The 19,535-nt window shown below is 37.8% G+C and overlaps 1 protein-coding gene across 1 annotated transcript in view; it reads left to right on the top strand.

The window, feature by feature from the left end:
- The window catches only part of LOC118592981 (contactin-associated protein like 5-1-like), a 934,683-nt gene that overhangs the window by 901,630 nt on the left and 13,518 nt on the right, over positions 1-19,535 (top strand). Inside the window, exon 22 of the mRNA XM_036202117.1 lies at positions 16,174-16,392. Within this exon, the coding sequence (XP_036058010.1) occupies positions 16,174-16,392 (219 nt within the window). The remainder of the gene's footprint in view (positions 1-16,173; positions 16,393-19,535) is intronic.

The following is a 19,535-nucleotide window of genomic DNA, read 5'->3' as shown; positions in this document are numbered from 1 at the left end:
GAGTTGGTAAGCAAAGCCAGATTGCCTTCACTCCAAAGATCATCTGTACTCCACTGTACCATTCAGTCTTCAGCGAAAAGCACATGAGGCATAAGCCTAATTCTACAATGTGGAGAATTATAGACAGACATTAAATGACTACACAAATAGAGAGGCAGTCATGGAAAAGCTGAGTGAAAGTGAAATATGAACAGATGCAATTTGTGTTGCTGGGAGATTGCTCTATTGGATGGAGTCTTCTTCCCTAATTACGCTATTCAGTAGGAGAATGTGGTGTTTAAACACGAGTGTTTGTCATGTGCCTAGCAGTGAGCACCTTCAGTACTGCATTTAACACTCAATGAATAGATAGCACAGAGATCCAAGAATCTGTTACCAGGTATTAAAGCAGCACATCATCTAACAGCATAACTAACATCTGTTTTGTGACATCCTGTGAGTTTAGGGGTTAGGAATGTGAGCTGCTCCTGCTGGGCTAGCCTGGTTTTCATAGGGATATTGAAGGAGGGGCAGTTCACTCTTCAAAGCATAAAGGATTCACTCCGCTGTGAGTTGCCTCAATCAGACATGTGGAAGGCTGATAAATTTTATCCCCACATGGTGTCTGTGTCAGGGAGAAAGTTGGACCTGGACTGGCAGCATCACTTCCAGTGAGTTCCAATGGAAAAGATAGTGCAGATACAAAGGAGAAGAGAAAGCCGGGTGATGGTGGCACACACCTTTAGTCCCAGCACTCTGGAGGCAGACACAGATAGATCTCTGTGAGTCTGGGGCATGCCTGGACTAAATGGTGAGTTCCAGGACAGGCTCCAAAGCTACAACGAAACCCTGTCCTGGAAAAAAAAAGTGGGGGGGAGGGGAGGGAGAAACAGACCCTGTCCATGAGGACATATGAAAAGCCATTGGTCTTATTTGACTTCCTGTGTATATATATGCGTGTGTACACAAGTGCATGTGTAGATGCCCATGCACATGTATGTATTGAAGAAGCCAACAGTCAACTTTGAGTATCTTTTCTCAGGAACTGTACACCTTGTTTTTGAAAGGGTCTCTCACTGGGACTCACAAGCTGGTATAGAGGGCTGTCAGGTAAGCCTCCACACACTTTGTCCTTTCCACCCCTGAGATGGTTTTACAATTGAACACCACCGTCTGCACCACCATTTTATGCAGGTTCTGGGTTCTGAACTCAGGTCCTCATGCTTGCATTCCAGTATTTTAGCCTCTGGGTCATCTCTCCACTCTTTTTCCTCTTGTCCTTAGTTAGTGGTATGTAACGGACACCTTCCGTCTTTATTTTATAGATTTAAAAAAAGTGTCCAAATGATAATTTGTAAGATGTCAAAGGGAACAATGTTAATAAATAGAAAAACTGCATGTTCAACCCAAGGATCCTGATTTATTAATGATAAAACCCTGTTTCTGGAGGAAGTGTTATATAAATGTTTAATTGAAAGAAAAGATGAAAAATAACATTTCAGGGAGTGTTTATTAAACTACCAAGTATTAATTTTCCTTCCTTAATAGAACACTGTGACATTCCTCAGTTTGAAGATTTCATATTATTTTTAAGGGAGCAATGTTCCTAGATTTCAAAACCTGGCACACTTCCTAGCTTCCACTGAAATGAGAATGGCCGTGTGCCCTTGTTCTGAATGATAGGCTGATTGTAAGCAGAAGTCACTAGTGTTTTCCAGAAGGCTGATTTAGCAATATGCACATCTTCGCTCTTCTTTTTATCCTGGAAGAGAGGGGATGGCTGGAGCCTCTGAAGTCACTTTATACAAAAAGAGATAAGTGGTACACTGTGTGGAAAATGGAGCAAAAATCTTAAAAAAAATAAATAAAAGAGGTCTGAATGTCTGGTAATATCTGCAGCCAAAATGAAGTACTAGGTCTGGATTGCCTAGTGTTAGAGTTCTTATTAACTTGGGCTAAAGGAAACTTTGTATTTAGGTCCTTTAACTGCTTTTCCTGATGCATATATTATATCAAATATAATAAGAAAATAATAATTTGTGAGTCTTGTGACCTACGGAATCACATGGAAAAAGAGGGAAAACGCTTTTTCCCATTTTAGACAAATTCCATGCTCTACACTAAATGTATGTGATAAAAATGATAAACAGTGGTGACTTGAGGCCAGGGGCTCTAAATAAAGTCAATGTATCTGATTAGAAAGGACTGAGCAGTGGTGACTTTGAGGCCAGCGGCCATCCCTCGGACGTCATTGGTCCGATTGAGAAGTAAGTGGACAGACACCCTGGGACATGAAAGCATGGAGGTCCCTCGCTGTGACTAAACTGTAGGCAAGACAGCAAGCATCTGGTGCCAGGAGAAGCTAGAGCGCCAGGAGAGTCTGGAGCTGCAGAGGACGGCTGCTCTCCAGACAGGAGAGAGGGAGGGCCTCTGGGCTGGCTAATGTGTGCTGTGCTGTGCCTGTTCCAACTGCTCAGCCACAGTCTCTGTTCAGACAGCACATCCGAGGCTCTGTGCTTGTGTCCTCCTCAACTAGCAATTTCTTTTCTTTTCTTTTGCCAATTGAAAGTCTTTACTCCTGAAGATTGGTATTGTACTCAGGTGTTCAGGACCTAGGTGTTGCACTGAGTATCCAGAGCATGGGATTTTTTAAGGTGAAAACCACAACCTGGTTCACACAAGCAGGCAGTTTAACAGACGCTAACATAATTGGTTAGCTAGAGGAGGAGGTTTGCCCAAGCAGGTAATTTAATGGAAGCTAAGATAAATTAGATTGACTTCAGGTTCCTAGAATAGTGTTAGGCAAATTTCCATGGAATTCTCTATCAAGAAGAGCAAATTCTAGTAAAACCTGAAATGCCCTCAGCAAGAATACAATCAACTAGCAATTTCTAATTACACTAGTTCCAAACACCTTATACTTAAGTCTCAAAAATATACTTCATCTTATCAGGACATGTTCAATATATGTTTCAATATATGTGTAAAAGTCTGTAGACCAGGCTGGCCTTGAACTCATAGAGATCCACCTGGCTCTGCCTCCCGAGTTGCTGGGATTACAGGTGTGCACCAGTTGTTTCTTCATTTGTTGTTATTTTAAAAGTTTTCAAAAATCTATTTTGATCATATATCTCCAAGTGTAATTTTTAATTAAATTATCGATTTGTTTCTTTGTAAACTATGCTAATTTCAATAGAAAAATATTCTTATTCAATTTCAACTCACCATAACAGGATCTTCATTGAGGACAGATGTCTGTGAAAAATAGGATATACCAAGGAAAAATGTGATTCATTTACTCATTAATTTTAAGTTCAGTTTTTAAGAAATGGAAATCAAGAACTTTTGTGATTTTTCTGTTATTTCTGATCAATTTTTTTCTAGTAATAAAGCACAGTTATTTACCATTTAAAAAAAAAAGTCTGGGGAGATGGCTTAGTCGGTAAAGTTACTGCCATGGGAAAATGAGGACCTGAGGGCAGATGCCCAGCCTCCATGTAAAAGCCAGCTGTGTGTACTGGGGGGAGTGAGTATGCAGGAGGATCCCTATAACTGACTGAAATGGGTAAAATGGCTGGACAGCTGGACACTTTAAAGATATCTTATAAAGAAGAAGAAAATGACTGCAGCAAGTGCCTGAGGAAGTAAAAGTGTAGAAGAAGAATCCTGCATCTGTTATATATATATAGCCAAATTAATGAGTTCCAGGTTCAGTGAGAAAGTCTGTCTTAAAAAAAAAAATTGAGTGAAAAGTGGTCAAGGAAGACATCTGATGTTGATACCTGGCCTCCACCAACCCTTGTATACACACACACACACACACACACACACACACACATACACACACATACACACACACACATATACACACACATACACCCACAACACATACACACACATACATACACACACACACACACATATACACATACACACACATACACACACATACACCCACAACACATACACACACATACATACACACACACATATACACATACACAGACATACATACACACACACATACACACACACACACACACATATACACACACACACACACACATACACACACACACACACACACACACACACACACACACCATCTTGAAGAAGAGCACAGTCAGCAATCATCAAATATTACCAGCTCATTAATTTCCTAGTCAGTTAAACTTTGCTTTCCTCAGGAGGAAAGGAATTGGCTCCATGGGGCCACACTTTTTGGGAAGTTAATGAGGTCATGGAGGAAATGTTTACTAAATTTTGAGAAAAATGCTTAGAATAGAATTTCATTTCCATCAAAGAACACATTCATTCAAAAAAGACTGGGTCACTTTGCTTGCCACACCAAGATCATTTCCCTGGGCTCAGCCTCCACCAGATGTATTGCTGATCATTTTCTTTGAGCATCATATTCTTTCATTTTTGGTACTGTGATGGTTTATGCTGTTGTCAACTTGAAAGACTCTAGGATCACCTTAGAGCCACAGCTCTAGGCCTGTCTGTTGGGTTAACTGAAGAATGCAGCCCCACTTTAAATGCTGCATTCCTGGACTGAATTAAAAGGGGAAATTCTTCTGAGCAGCAGCATTCACTTCCCTCTGCTTCCTGACTGTGGATGCGATGCAATGGGATCAATCTAAGGCTGCAGCCCATGGGATGGCACTGCTCACCTCAACGTAGAAAGCAATAAATTTCCTCACAGACATTATGGAGGTCTGTTTTCTAGGTGGCTAGAGATGGTACCTAGGTGATCAACAATAGCAACCAACACAGGTCCTGCCTTTTCTAGCTAAGCCCCAACTCTGTGAACGAACTCTAGTTCTCCTTTGAAGTCGAGTGCTCTAGGGACATGTATACCATGGGAAGATGTTGAGGGTTGCTTCTACTTGGTTTCAGCTGTAGTTCTCGCCCACTGGTCCAGGGACAACTAGAGAAGGAACACTTTGATGTGGAAAACAGCATGGTCATAAAGCTACCTCCATCTACTCAATATTCTCCTTTGTCATGCATGATTCTAGACACACAGGAATAGTTTTTCCAATGCTTGTGTTCTTTTCCCTCTAGCATAATGACGGTAGTTTATGGGACATGTGCATGCTTTAAATATTCTCAACTTTATTATACAAAATAAACACTACTACATTTGAAAATACATGTAGATATCTGAAAATTACATGGCATTAGAATATTGATAAAAGATCATGTGGTCAGAATATATAAAACCCCCTGAATTATGAAAATGTTCCATTTTCAATGTCATAGCTGGGCTAGAAATAAAAGGTGGTACAGTCTCCACAGTGAGAGGAAGTCTGTGTAGTCCGTGAACATACGTTTTGATCACCTAGTTTTGAATAGACCTATGGGATGAGGCCGACTCTTTTACTTGTGTACATTTTGCATGTACATGTAAACATGTATGTGTATGTCCCTGCATGTTGAGGTCTATCTGAATGTCTTTGTTAATTCCTCCACCTTACTTTTGAGGCAAGGTCTTTCACTGGATCAGGAGCTCACTGATTGGCTAGACTGTCTAGTGAGCGAGCCCCAGTGACCCTTCTGTCTCCACCTGTCAAGTGCTAACAGATGCCCCTTACTGTAGTCAGTTTTCACATGGTGCTGAGAACACACACTTTAGTCCTCACACTTGTGTGGCGAGTGAGCCCTTTACTGAGGAAACCATTTCCCTAGCCCCTCCTTTCTTTCTCTGTTCTCTTCTTGTGACACATAGGACTACATGATTGATTCAGTCCAGCTTGAGAAGGAGTTGGCCTTAGAGGGGTCTCCCTGAATTTCTGGTTTAGAGCTGTCCATGGCTGTAGGCACATGGCTATTTGAGAGAATTAATCACAATTGTTTAGATCCTGCACACTGAGCTTTATTACACTCTATTGGATGAAATCTACATGACTCCAACTCTAAGAAATGGAAGGGCATCAAATCCCGGAAGGTGCCTAGTATGACTTTCCCCGTTAGTGGTTTCTTAACTCTCTGATGTGAAGTCCCACTTCAGGGCAGTTAATAAACTTTTGTAGCTCACTTGAGCCTGTTCAAAGAGTTGCTACTGGGACACGAAATGCCCTAGTTTTGCTCATTTACTTTTAAAAAGTCTAAAACAGAATAAACCAGTTCATGGCCCTCACTCAGCTCTAACTCTGTGTTAAATCAATAAAAAATGCCTTGGGAGGAAGAAATCCTTTTGTATCTTTAATCCAAAGGAATGAATTCTACAACCACTTTTAAATATTAGCATAAAACCTCAAAACTAATTTCTCTGTGGAAAATATACTTAATGCAGAATATGTCCTAAGAGTGTGATACCTAGAATTTTAAAATTTAGTCATGTTGTTAATGTCTCTGCAATTCATCATTCACTGTCTTATATCCACTGAGGTGCCATTGCATGATGCCTGTTGCCAGGCAACCAATTAATATGTGTTCAATTGTTCAGCCAGTGGATTGTTAAGTTGAAGTAATGGGTTCTCAAAGATAGACTTTTAAATATTTTTATTTTATTTTTTGTGATTATAATTACATTATTTCTCCCTTCCCTTTCCTGTCTCCAAACCCTGCAATTACCCCTCCTTCTTGTCTTTCAAATTCATGGCCTCTTTTTTAAAATTTATTAATTGTTGTTTTTATATATGTATTCCTAGATATATAAATACACCTTACTCACTCAGTCTGTAAAATGTTACTTATATGTGTTTTCAGAGCTGGCCATTTGGTTTTAGAAAATAAATTCATGTACTCTTACTTGCAAAATAGTATTTCTCCTGGTCTCAGCATTCCTTAGTTCCCCGTAGTTCATTGTTTGGAGTTGAGACATTACGGACTTTCCCCCATCCACTTTAGTGTGTCTATTTCTGTCCTTGTTAAGCTCATGTTTAGGCAGTCATGTTCTGAGACTTTATGGTAGACATTTGGTACTTTAATTATCTTGCTTGTTTTGTTCCTGTCTGCCATCTTACATTATATCTCATCTATTTACCCATCTACCATTTACCTAATCTATCCTCTGTTTGTCACTTACTTATGACTTATTTTATTAATACATCTATCTATACATCTAATTATAACAATCATTTTAACTAAATAAAGATATATAAGACCTAATATGTACTAGAGTCTATGCAATACTGACTCATTTTAACACCCAAAAATGTTTATTTAGCAATTTTTATGACCAAGGGTTTGCATTTTCAAAGAAATAAACTTCTCATTACTTATATACAAATTTGCCATAATTTCTTCATAAAAATTATCAACTATAATAGTGCACTAAAGATGAACCAATAAACATACACATAAACATATAGGTAGGTATGGGGTGGGGAAGAAGGAGGAGGGGTTAGAGTTATAAAAATCATGAGTTGAGTATATACAATTGGGAGTTCACCCACTGGGAAAGAGCCCAGAGAATTCCTGAAGAAAGGACATTCAATCTTCCACATGGAAGAAAACATCTGCCATGCCACCTGTGAAGGAAGCCTCCTTGGAAGCACCCAAAGAATCAATGTATCTGTCCTTGTAAAGTGTGTTGGGTCATTATAAAAAAAAGCATTTCATGGCCTGTATCAACCAGACTTAGATGATCACCAAAATTCTGAATACAGTAGCAGAAGGCTCAGAATATCAAAGAGAAATGTTCTACACTCAGTCCTGGCAGCGCTCAGAGGAAACCAATGAAGTTGTAGTAAGAACACTTTTGTTTGAACCTTAGATGGTCTTTTAATAAAAAACCTGATACCAGATATTGGGGTGAAAGCTGAAAGATCAGAGAAGCAGAGCAAGCCACAGCCAACCTTACCTTGACAACTCTTTAGCTGATCCTGTTTCCATGAATCCTCAGATTGAAAGCCTCTGAGTCCTCACCCAAAAGGATGTCAGCTGAACTGCCTTAGTTTCTGTTTCCTCAGGCCTTGTATACCTTTCTCCGCCCTGCCATCACTTCCTGGGATTAAAAGCATGTGTGCTTCCCAGTACTGGTTTTAAAAGTGTGTGCCACCACTGTCTGGCTCTGTTTCCAGTGTGACCTTGAACTCACAGAGATCCAGATGGATCTCTGCCTCCTGAGTGATAGGATTAAGGGTGTGTGCCACCACTGTCTGGCCTCTATGTCTAATCTAATGGCTGGCTCTGTCCTCTGATCCTCAGACAAGTTTAATAGGGTATACAACATATCACCACAGAACACAACTTGTCTCATTAAAGAAAGGTCCAGGTGACATGTCATTAGTATGAAAGTAAAAGTAAAACTCTATGTTTTAATTGGCCAGGCTGAAAGCACTTGAGATTTACTGATACCTGTATCACTCATGAGGATGCATTTCAGTTGATAATAGGAAGTAGTTTTTTGTTTGTTTGTTTATTTGTTTGTTTTTTCCATTATTTCCTTTTACTAGAGTAAAGGAAACAAGTTTCATATGAAGAATTGGGTTCTATTTGACAGAGGTAGAAAACTGAGGACAGGCTTTCAACAAGCAGGATGAAGCCAGGCACTATGGTGAAGTACAATTAGTGCAATAAATGGGTGGAAGAAAAGTGCCTTGGAAGATGGAGGATCTCATCTCTGTGTGGCTTCTACCTATCTCCCCAAAATCATCCTTTGCCTTTCTGATGCTTCCTGGTATGAACCTTCTGTATTGCCCAGGCTTTGCTTCATGCCTTGAAAATTCTAGCTTTTATTCTCTGTTACAACCACTGCCCTAGTTAGCTTCAGCAAAATACTGGACATAGTCCAGAGTCATCTGAGAAAGTCTCACTCAGAAGATTACCCTGGTCAGATTGCCTGTGGCCATGATGAAGAGACATTTTCTTGACTGGTGATTGATGTGGAGGGCCCAGCCGACTCTGGGTGCCACCATCCATAGATAGATATATCTACAAGAAAGTTGGCTGGGTATGAACCAGAAAACACAAGAAAAAGTGAACCAGTTAAGCATTCTGCCTTCCTGGTTCCCACCTTGAGGTCCTACCCTGATTTCCCTCGGTGATTGATTGTGAATTTGAAGTGTAAGCCAGTTCAACTCTTTTTTTTTTTCCTGAAGTTGATTTTAATCATCATGTTTATCAAAGAAAGGGAAAACAAAAGAACAAATACATTAGCTCAACTGCATTCATTCCAAGAAAACTTTCTTAAGCTGGTTGTGTGACTTCCTGTGAGAGACTAACAAAGTTCTGTTCACCCCAAATAGGGAGCCCATGGCAGATCCCAGTAACAATCCCACTGAAGTCCAACTTAACAAGCATCTGAATTTCTTGGGGTTAGTTATGAGAGTATGAGTGGGGGGTTAATTGCAGGAGCATGCATACTGAAAAGCAGCTGCATCACTGAAAATTCCACCCCCTCCAGAATGATAACTCACAAAAGCTGCACCCGTGAAGATCTCTGTACAACTTTCAGGAAGACTGACTGGTTGGAGAGTCTTCTTGTCCTGGCAATTGTTATCTTGTGAATATGTTATGTTTTGAGAACTTCTTAGAAACTTGAGGTATTTTGCTTCCTGAGCCTTTTTTTTTAAATATCCTGAGACTCAAGGAGCCTCCTACTGGAAAGAAGTGTTCCAAAAGTGAGACATCTACACCACACAAGTGCTTCTGAAACTGCCATAATTGTCTAATCATATATTTTTAAATCTAAATGTTTTTTTCTCATTTTTAGTTTTCATGAGTGCTTTATGCAGCATAATCTTTACTATTCAGGTATTTTATTGTAACCAAGGGAGTATTTTGGTTTTGTATTATTACACTTTTTCTCTATCCTAAAGAATTTTATACATGTATATAATGAAATACAATCATATTCCCACATTTACCTTTTATAGTTCACCTCATAATATCCCCACAAGATGTCCCCTCCCAACTTCATGTATGGAAGGAAAAAACATCCTCTTTTGTATGTTCACCAGTACATTCTATTGTTCCAGTGGATGGACTAATCACCTAAACCTCTCTCCACATTGGACCACTGATTGCATAAAGATGAAAACAAAATTACTCATTTTTCTGGGGGAGTTTTCATATTCTGTTACCCCCTGGCCTTAGATGTGCTAGCGTTCCCCTTTGTCCTCTCCCAGCCAGGCATCTCTCTGCCATATGATATATCATCTGAAGCCATTCCTTGTTAGGAAATTAGGGAAACATGCAGAGACCAGGACTTGTCTGAACACCCTTCTCTACCATGTTCTACAACTTATTTCCTTGAGACAGGGTTTCTCAAAGAACCTAGAACAAGGTGTCAGCAAGCAAGTCCTAGGAATTTTCTTATCTCCATATGCAAATCCCCATCCCAGTGATGGAGTTCCAGGTGCCAAAGTCCATGTCTAGCTTTTATGTAGATACTGCAGATTTAAACTCAGATAGGGCTGGGCTGTCTCCCCAACCCTAATGCTGAGCATTTCATCTAGTTCAGTTTGTTTCAGCAACAGTGAACTCTAGGGGTAAAACCACTTTGCTTGCATTCTTTGCTCATATCTCTATTTACAACAGTTCCCTTTTTATATTTTATACTGGTACATTTTACTTTTATAAGCCAGGTTCATGCGGCCCTGCCTGGCTTGTTTTATGACACTTAGAGATTCAAATATCATAAATGACTTTTGACATATAGCAAATGTCATGTTACATTCCAGAGCTTAGCCTGTTTTGAGCAAATTTATGAACTCTTCTTGTGTGTGTGTGTGTGTGTGTGTGTGTATGTGTGTGTTTAAATAATAAAAACTCCACTAAACCTGCCTGAAGAGTTCTCCTGGATTAGCCCTGTTCTTTTCTCCATGTCAAAACTGGCTGACAGTTGTGCATTTAGGCTAAGACTGGTTTTGTTCTCTCTTTGGCTTTGCCAATCCACTGGTGTGTTTGCATATTAATGTGGCAAGTCATGTTTCATAATGCCTGAAGAAGGAGCTGGAGAGAGGGCTCAGTAGTTATGAGAACTTTTTGTTCTTCCAGAGAATGCCCAGTTCAATTCTCAGCACAACCAAATGCAAGGGAACTTATGCCCTCTTCTGATCTCTGAGAGTGCCTTTCACAAACACTGTGGTACATATTCAACACACACACACACGCACACACACATACACACAAACAGACACACAAATAAAAATAATCATAATAAAATCTTAAGAATGACTGAAGAAGTTAGTCTTTAGTAAATTATCAACTGAGTCATTTAAAATTTGAGTAACATTTGTTCAAATTTCCAAATAAGTATAGCAACACTTGCATTTCAGGTCTTGGGCATTACATTCCCTGGGTATATCGAAGGAATAGTAAACTTAGACAAAGGAATTGGAAACGGACAAACAATAGAAGCAATAAAGATAATAGCACATTTAACACTAAACAATTAAGAACATGAGTTTAGCATGGAGAGATGTTAATCAAAACTCAAAATTTCAGTGATGAGCAAGTTCAAGAAATCTATCACATGTTGTGGTGACTTTGGTTAATGAAAATATGTTGAGAGCCAGGTGAGTTGGCAAAGCTTGTTATCCCAAATCCTGGGATACTGTGGTATATAATTCTGTTTCAAGATAATCTGAACTGTCTACTGAGACCCAGTCTCAAACAAATGAATAAACAGTCCTACACAGAGAATTTGCTATTCATTAAAGAGACCTAAAATAATATATTGTAAATGTTCTTACCCCCAGATAAAAATGTAAGTGTAAGCTATGAATATAACTACACACACACACTATACATACATACATACATACATATATGTGTGTGTGTATAGTGTGCATATGGTAGTATATATTATGTGTGTGTGTGTGTGTGTGTGTGTGTGTGTGTGTGTGTTTATGTATTGTGTTTGTGTGTGTGTATACACTTGAGCAGGCAGATGGAGGCTAGAAAAGGATATCAAGTACTGTCTATTATATCTCCCTAGATCATCCCATTGAGACAGTCTCTCACTGAACTGAAAGCTTGTCATTTATATCACACTGACTGGCTAGGGAGCTCCTAGGGTCTGCCTATGTAAACCCCCAAATTCTGGCATTACAAGCAAAGGCTGCAAAATCTAGCTTCTTTTATGTAAGCTATGGGAATTCAAACACAAGTTATCAAGCATTTAGATAGACACATATTTGCAGAGCCACCTTCCCAACAAAAGTGAAGATGTTAAATAGCTAATCCATGACATGTGACTCTATCTTGGGTCATAGTATAAGTATTTTTAACCAATTGAGACCTATAACAAGCCTCTGAGTCTACATAGCGATTGTTTTTATTCTTTTTCTGAAACCTCTCATTATCTGAGATCATAATGTGTCTAGAATAAACACTTTCCAGAGATAAGACTTTATTCCACACAACCTTCCTTTGAAGAAAGAATGTCACTGTCTAGCATTTCACACAATTTCTCTATGTCTATTTTTATACAAAGAACTTTGATTTGTCACAACCTTTATAGTGATATCCTCCTTGGATCAATGAAGGCTTCCTTCCAGTGAACTCATGGAATGAGAAGGAAAATTCTTGACTTAGACTCTGAAAGCATAGTTCAATGAAACTTCACTTTCCACTATCTTTAAATACTTCAGTACCAAAATGATTCAAGTTTACAATTTTCTTCTCTAGTCTTTTGCTTCTCTATCATTTCTGAGACATAATCCTGCCCTTCATATACTACCAACCAGTGGCTAGCTCCCCACTTTACTACCAATCAATGACTACTGTGTGTTCTATGTACCTGAAATGACAGTCACTTTCATGGCTGAGCCATCTCCTCAATCCAGACCATTTTAGATTATTTGTATGAAACCACTGTAGCTACAAGGGTCTAATAAAGAGGTAAAGAAGAGAAGCATGTGTTGAAGTGAGTATGAAAAAAAGGCACAAAGGAATGCAACAACATTGCTTATCATGTAAGAGTGGCAAAGGAGCCTAGGCATGAGTGAAGGCTACAGGAGCTGGACATGGGAGAGAATCATCATTTTCCCCAAAGGATCCAGATGAAACTTGGCCATACTGACACCTTGATTTTAAGCCCAGTGGACATTACTAGGCTACCAACTATATGATATGGAAATATAGGATATATATATATATATATATATATATATATATATATATATATATATATGATAGGATAAAAGTATGGATTGTTGAAGCTACTTTCAAAGACCAACTTGTTTAAAATGTTTTAAATTGGTATGGATTTTAGTTTATTGATGCAAAATTTAAAGTTAATTTTGATATACTATCTATATATTTCTACTCTTGTTTAAGGTATTATGTTTATATAACTCATTTCAATTGTAATGGATAATTAAGAAATATGATTAATAATTAGTCTTCTATAATAGTCAAACTTACAGTCATGTTAAGTTTTGTAGATATACATAGATATAATTTCAAAGACCTACAGAATATGGCATTTAAAATGTTTTAAAAACTTAGCCTTTCTGGACAATGACACATGTCTGCTCCTAGCAGCACAAATTTACTCCAGAAAGGAGGAAGGTGGGCATCAAAGACACTCCATGTAGAGTTTATCTTCTTCTTGGCAAAAATAGCCATTTGGGAAAGAAACTGCCCTTGCCTAGACTGCTTGAGAAAATATTATACCAACTGGACGTGCAGGACACATAAGAAAGTGACCACGGAACTTTGTAAGGCAAGATGGTCCTTTAGGTTCTTGCTTCACAGAAGAAACTGCCAGATATTCTACAGGACACAGAGAGAAGCAACTGAGAGACTCTAGACCTGTAAGCTGAAGAATGGATGCCCTAACATTGGAGAAGAACTTTGGGTGACTGTTCAGGCTGTCTCTGTCATTCTAGATTTTTAGAAGCTGCTCACAATGCATTTCCTATTTACTTAGGTAATATTATATCTCTGATATAGTTGAAGACTAGATAGTAATAATTTTCCTTAGTTATGATAAAAGATAAGTTAGATATAAAACCTTAGACTCACAAATATAGGAGTATTTTCATTATTTTTGCCAAATATAAATAGGCTAGATATTGTCCTTGCTTGATAACTGTTTTGTTATATATAATTTTACTATGTTGAAGTTAAAACCTTCCTTTTAAATAGAAAAAGGGTTGGGGATTTAACTCAGTGGTAGAGCACTTGCCTAGCAAGCACAAGGCCCTGGGTTCGATCCTCAGCTCAAAAACGAAAACAACAACAACAACAAAAAAACGAATGAATGAATAAATAAATAAATAGAAAGAAAAGGGGAAATTATGGAAATGTCATACAATCTGTATGCGGTGAATGTGTTGCTCTGATTGGTTGATAAATAAAATGTTGATTGACCAGTTGCCAGGCAGGAAGTATAGACAGAATAAGCAGACAAGGAGAATTCTTGGAAAAGAAAGAAGGCTGAGTGAGCAGCCTGCCATCCAGGGAGAAGCATGTATTGGCACACAGGTAAAGCCATGGAACACGTGGCAACATATAGATTAACAGAAATGGTCTGAGTTTAAATGTAAGTTAGTCAGTAGGCCTAAGCTAATGGCAAGTTTTAATTAATATAATCTTCTGAGGGATTATTTTATAAGCAGGTGTGGAGTCCGTGGGGCTGGGCAGGACCAGAGAAAACTTCCAGCTACAACCAACCTACATACATGAAAGTTAATGAATTTATGTTTTAAGCAATTTAAGTTATTTAAACTTGCAGTAGTGTGTTATACTGGCCACATGAAGTAATGTGTCATTATTGGTTTTGCATGTAAGAAAAGACAAGTGGCAAGCTCTTCTTTATGTGGATGTTGAAGGGAAATAGTGAGATGAGGACAAAACTTAATGGGGCTGGAGAGATGGCACTGCACTTGGTGCTCTTCCAGAGGACCTTAGTTTGGTACCTAGCTCCCAAAAAGCTAATTCTTGCTTCAGGGAATCTGACACCTTCTTTTGTCCTCTACAAGCACCCACATACAAACAAATGTTATGTGCAAATGTACAAGCACACACACACACACACACACACACACACACACACACACACACACACACATAACACCCCCGCTCACACACACACAGGGGGATCAGTATAAATCTTGTTTAAAGAAAATAATTACAAGACAAATAGGAGAGCAAGAATTACTAAGAACTATTAACACCTCACTTTCTACAATATTGTCCTCACATCTTTTCCTTAATGCTGTCAGCATAATGCATTCTTTGCATTAAAGGAAGACACTATTTGACCATTTATGAATCAAAATAAAATTATAATGTATAGATAAGAAAATTCCTACCCCTCTTCAAGAAACTAAAAGGCTTATCATAATAAAATAATCAGTTGAGCCAACTAGTTATGTTGAAACTATTATACCTTAAGAAAAATACTGTTCATTGTGCATTGCAGTTTTATGTAATTGCTCCATAGCAATTTGTTCAAATGACCCCTTTTAAGGAAAGAAATTAGATATCTTGAAGAAAATGAGACATTTGATTTTGCTGTGAATCCTAAATGATTGCATCCTCATAATTTATAAATGATTTATAAAAACTACCCTGGGAATTTGAATATGTTCATAGGCAAAAAGCCATCCTCCCAATTAGTGCCCAATCAGTATGATGAAGAGAAGTGATGTAGGTAGAGATGTTTACTCTCTCAGTCTATTCAGCTGCCTTGAGACAACAAGCATGATATCTCTTGGAGATATACTTTCATTTCTAATCCCTTTGTTTCTTTCTTATTATTTTCCCTTGTTATAAATGTGAATCAAATGTTATAATAAGCATTGTGATTTGCTTGCATTAATCACCCTAATCCATAGATATGTAATGATGAGGACAGAGATACAAATTCTGCCAAATATTGAGCATTGAATTAGAGTATAATACAGCTACATTACTCTTTCTAGAGTTCCAAAAATACATGAAATGAAAAATTTGAAGCTTGAAACAATTTTGTATCAAAGCAGAGAAAGTCACAGCCCTTTTCTATGAGAAACAGTTGAATCATGTGGTGGTTCCTGTAGTAAATGTGCAGTTGAGATGAGAAAGAGTGGTATGTATAGTTTCTTTTCAGAGAATAAGAAGGAGGTTTCAGTCATTTTAGTTAATGCCTGCATTAAGTGTGAGTTGAAACAAGAAAGAGAGAGATATGTATGGTTTCCTTATTCAGAGAATAACAAGGAAGTTTTGGTCATTTTAGGTAATGGTCAAGGATAACACATAGAGTATTTGAAAAAACTAAGATCTGTGGTTTCTTTTCATTTATTTCAGAGACCCTTTGGTTGGATCCAGAAGTTGCTAAAGCAAACACCTTGGGTTTTGTTGGATGCCTTTCTTCAGTCCAATACAACCACATAGCACCATTGAAGGCAGCCCTCCGCCATGCCAGCATTGCACCTGTGACTGTCCAAGGGACCTTGACAGAATCCAACTGTGGCTCCATGGTGGACTCTGATATGAATGCAGTGACCACTGTGCATTCTTCATCAGGTACTTCCCAGAGGATGTTCTCTTTAGTTTTCATCACTAACAACACTTCTTCTGTCTTATAGAGCTAAGTGGTTGGCAAGTAGCACTCAGCTCTTTACCTTGCATAGGTGGTTACAAACTGTAGTTGGTTTCTCATGGGTCATATCTTAATTCACAATACACTCTGACAGAAGCAAATTAAGGAAAAAGTTTATTCTGTTTCGCAGTTCAAGAATCCAGTTCATCATAACAGGGAATCAAGACAACAGGAGCTTGAAGCAGCTGGTCATAGCACACACACAATCGGGAATCAGAGCATGCTGTACAAATGCCAGGATTCAGATCATTCCCCAGTTATACAGTCCAGGATAACATTCAGAGAGTTGGGCCAACCACAGTGGTTAGGTCTTCTCACCTCAGTTAAGAAATCAAGATAATCTGGCAAGCATACCCAGCAGCCTGTATCTCAGGTGATTCTAGATTCTGAAAAAGAATTGACTATTAACACTAACCACCACACAAACAGTGGTAAATCAAAATAAACAAAAGAAGGGTATGAACACTAGAATATTAATTACTTTAATTAATAGTACATTTTAAATATGAAATTTAACAATATAGATCCTGTGCATTTAGCTGATTGAAAATTAATAATTAACAAATTAAGAATTAAAATTAACTAACATATATTTAATGTAATTCTAGTTTAAGGTGATGATTAATTGATGTGTAGTTCCATGTAGTACATATCATGTACTTATATATAATATGTATGTGGATTAGTGCATCACTATTATTTAAGTAGAAACTGGTATGAGTATTAAAGTATTTAGGGGGCATGAAAACATCAGAATGCAGACTTAGATAATATTAATTCAGTGTTAGGCTTTAGCATTTTGGAGGAAGAAGGAACAAAATTATAGACATATAAAATGTAAAATGTGATAATTTGTATGTATTATATGATGTTGTTTTTATCAAATTAGCAGGAAGGGGTTAGAAAGAAGGCTCAATAGCTAAAATGCTTGTACAATCATGAGGACCCATGTTCAATCCCCAGCAACCAGATTAAAAAGCTGGGTTTGGCAGTGAATGCAACACAGTGCATGGGCAAAGATGAGAGATATCTGGAGCTTCCCAAATAGCCAACCTCTCTGAATTAGCAACTTCCAGATTCAGTCAAAGATGTAGTCTCAAAAATTGCCAATAAAAATGACTAAAAAAAATCAGGAATAAATCTCTTGCCTCCACACTGGCTATCATGGAATACCATACCAGCCTGTACACATGTATCATTCACATATATAAATACATACATTATACATACATACATACATACATACATACATAAGTGCATATTCTGCACATAATCATTTTACCTAGTTACACTGTATGTGCTTATGTGTTTGATGAGGACATTTGACCATAAAAATATATTTGTTCATTTGATGATTTTGTTTATTCATGACAAAAATTGTATTCTTTAACCAGCAAAGCCCAAGCTAATGTCAAATATCATTGTCTATTGCTATCAGTTTTGTTTCTGACTTTCTATTTTAGATTATGAATATTAGTGAAAATATAAATTCCTTTTCTTTATTATGGCTGACTTATTCCACTTGATGGGATGTTTTCATCCACATTCTTTTTAAATGAAGAGACCAACTTTTTGTGATTGAGTAATATTCTAGTGTATGTTTGTGTGAGTATGTATATGTATGTATATGTGTGTTTGTATGAGTATGAGTGATATCCATGTGAGTAGAAGCACAATTTCTTTTCACACTCATCCATTGGTACTTAAGTTGCCTCCACATCTTGGCTATTGTGAATAATACTAAAAGGATCATGGGTTATAGACAGCTGTAGGAATCACAGTCACTGACTTCACATTATATCGGAAAAGCACAATAATCAAATTTATATAATACTGTCATAGAAACAGATATAAGGACAAAGGCAATAGATTAGAGAGCAGAAATAAAAGTAGGCATGTGTGATCAGCCTGGTTTGGCAAGCATTGAGGGAAAGAACAGTCTTTTTATAAGGAACTTGGGGTTAGAGAGCTACAAGAAAATCATGCAATTGGAAAATGGTCTGACTCTATGAAAATACTTGACATAGAAATCATTAATTGGCTTGAAAGCCTTGAAATTAAAATTTGCAGAAAGATGTAAAAATATCCTTGTTATTCGTCTTGAAAATGCTATGTATTGATATGACTAAATATATACAGTGAAAGCAAAAGTAAGTGAGTGAATAAAATGAAGCTTAGAACTGGATCTGCACAGCAAATGATGATCAGCAAAATGATAAAAAAAATCTGTGGGATGTGAGGAAAGATTTGTGGACTCTATCTCTTCACAGTCAATTTTCAAGACATATTAATTGATTTAACTCAGCATCCAGAAAACAAATAACCTCATCAAAATTAGAAAAAGCATCCAAATATACATTTTTCCAAAGTGACCTAAAAATGTCCAATATAAAAGTGTCACATGAAAAGTGGCCATATGAAAAGTGCCAACACCATCAATCATTAGGGATGGCAAAGTCTGTGGCGATGAAATGCTTCCTTATCACTCTCAGGGTATCTGTTATCAAAAGGCAAGGTGTGGAAGTTAGAAAGAAGATTCATTACTGATAGTTCTCAGAATAAGGGAAATATCTGTGTATGTGTGTGTGCATTTACAATCTATCTATATCTATCTATCTATCTATCTATCTATCTATCTATCTATCTATCTATCTATCTATATGTCTGTCTGTCTGTCTGTCTATTTATCTGATCTATATAAAGAAGCATAGGGGCTAGCCAGCACAATAAATGGAATTGGGGAAATAGGGCTTGAGGACTTGATTGTGTCCTCTGTTAGAAGGAAGTGAGGCAAGGCAGGCAAGCTGGAGCTCTTTAGAGCTGGATCTGTTGAGTAATTTTGAACAAACCTGTGCTACGGCGATTATTTCTAGCTGTCCCAGAATGGTCTCTGGGGTTTGATGAAGAGGCACATTGAGTTGGTGAGTGTGAGTCAAATAGCAGGGTGGTTGGGGATGAAGGCTGTGAACTGATTGGTTTGTGTGTGTGCAAGGCATACTTGTGTGTAAATCACTCACTCTCCCTGGAATTAATTAGCCTAGCACTGTGCGACACTATTCCTGAGGAG

The sequence above is a fragment of the Onychomys torridus genome, chromosome 11 (genome assembly GCF_903995425.1).
Source record: "Onychomys torridus chromosome 11, mOncTor1.1, whole genome shotgun sequence".
Taxonomy (NCBI): Eukaryota; Metazoa; Chordata; class Mammalia; order Rodentia; family Cricetidae; genus Onychomys; species Onychomys torridus.
This window is presented reverse-complemented; position numbering and strand designations above follow the sequence as displayed.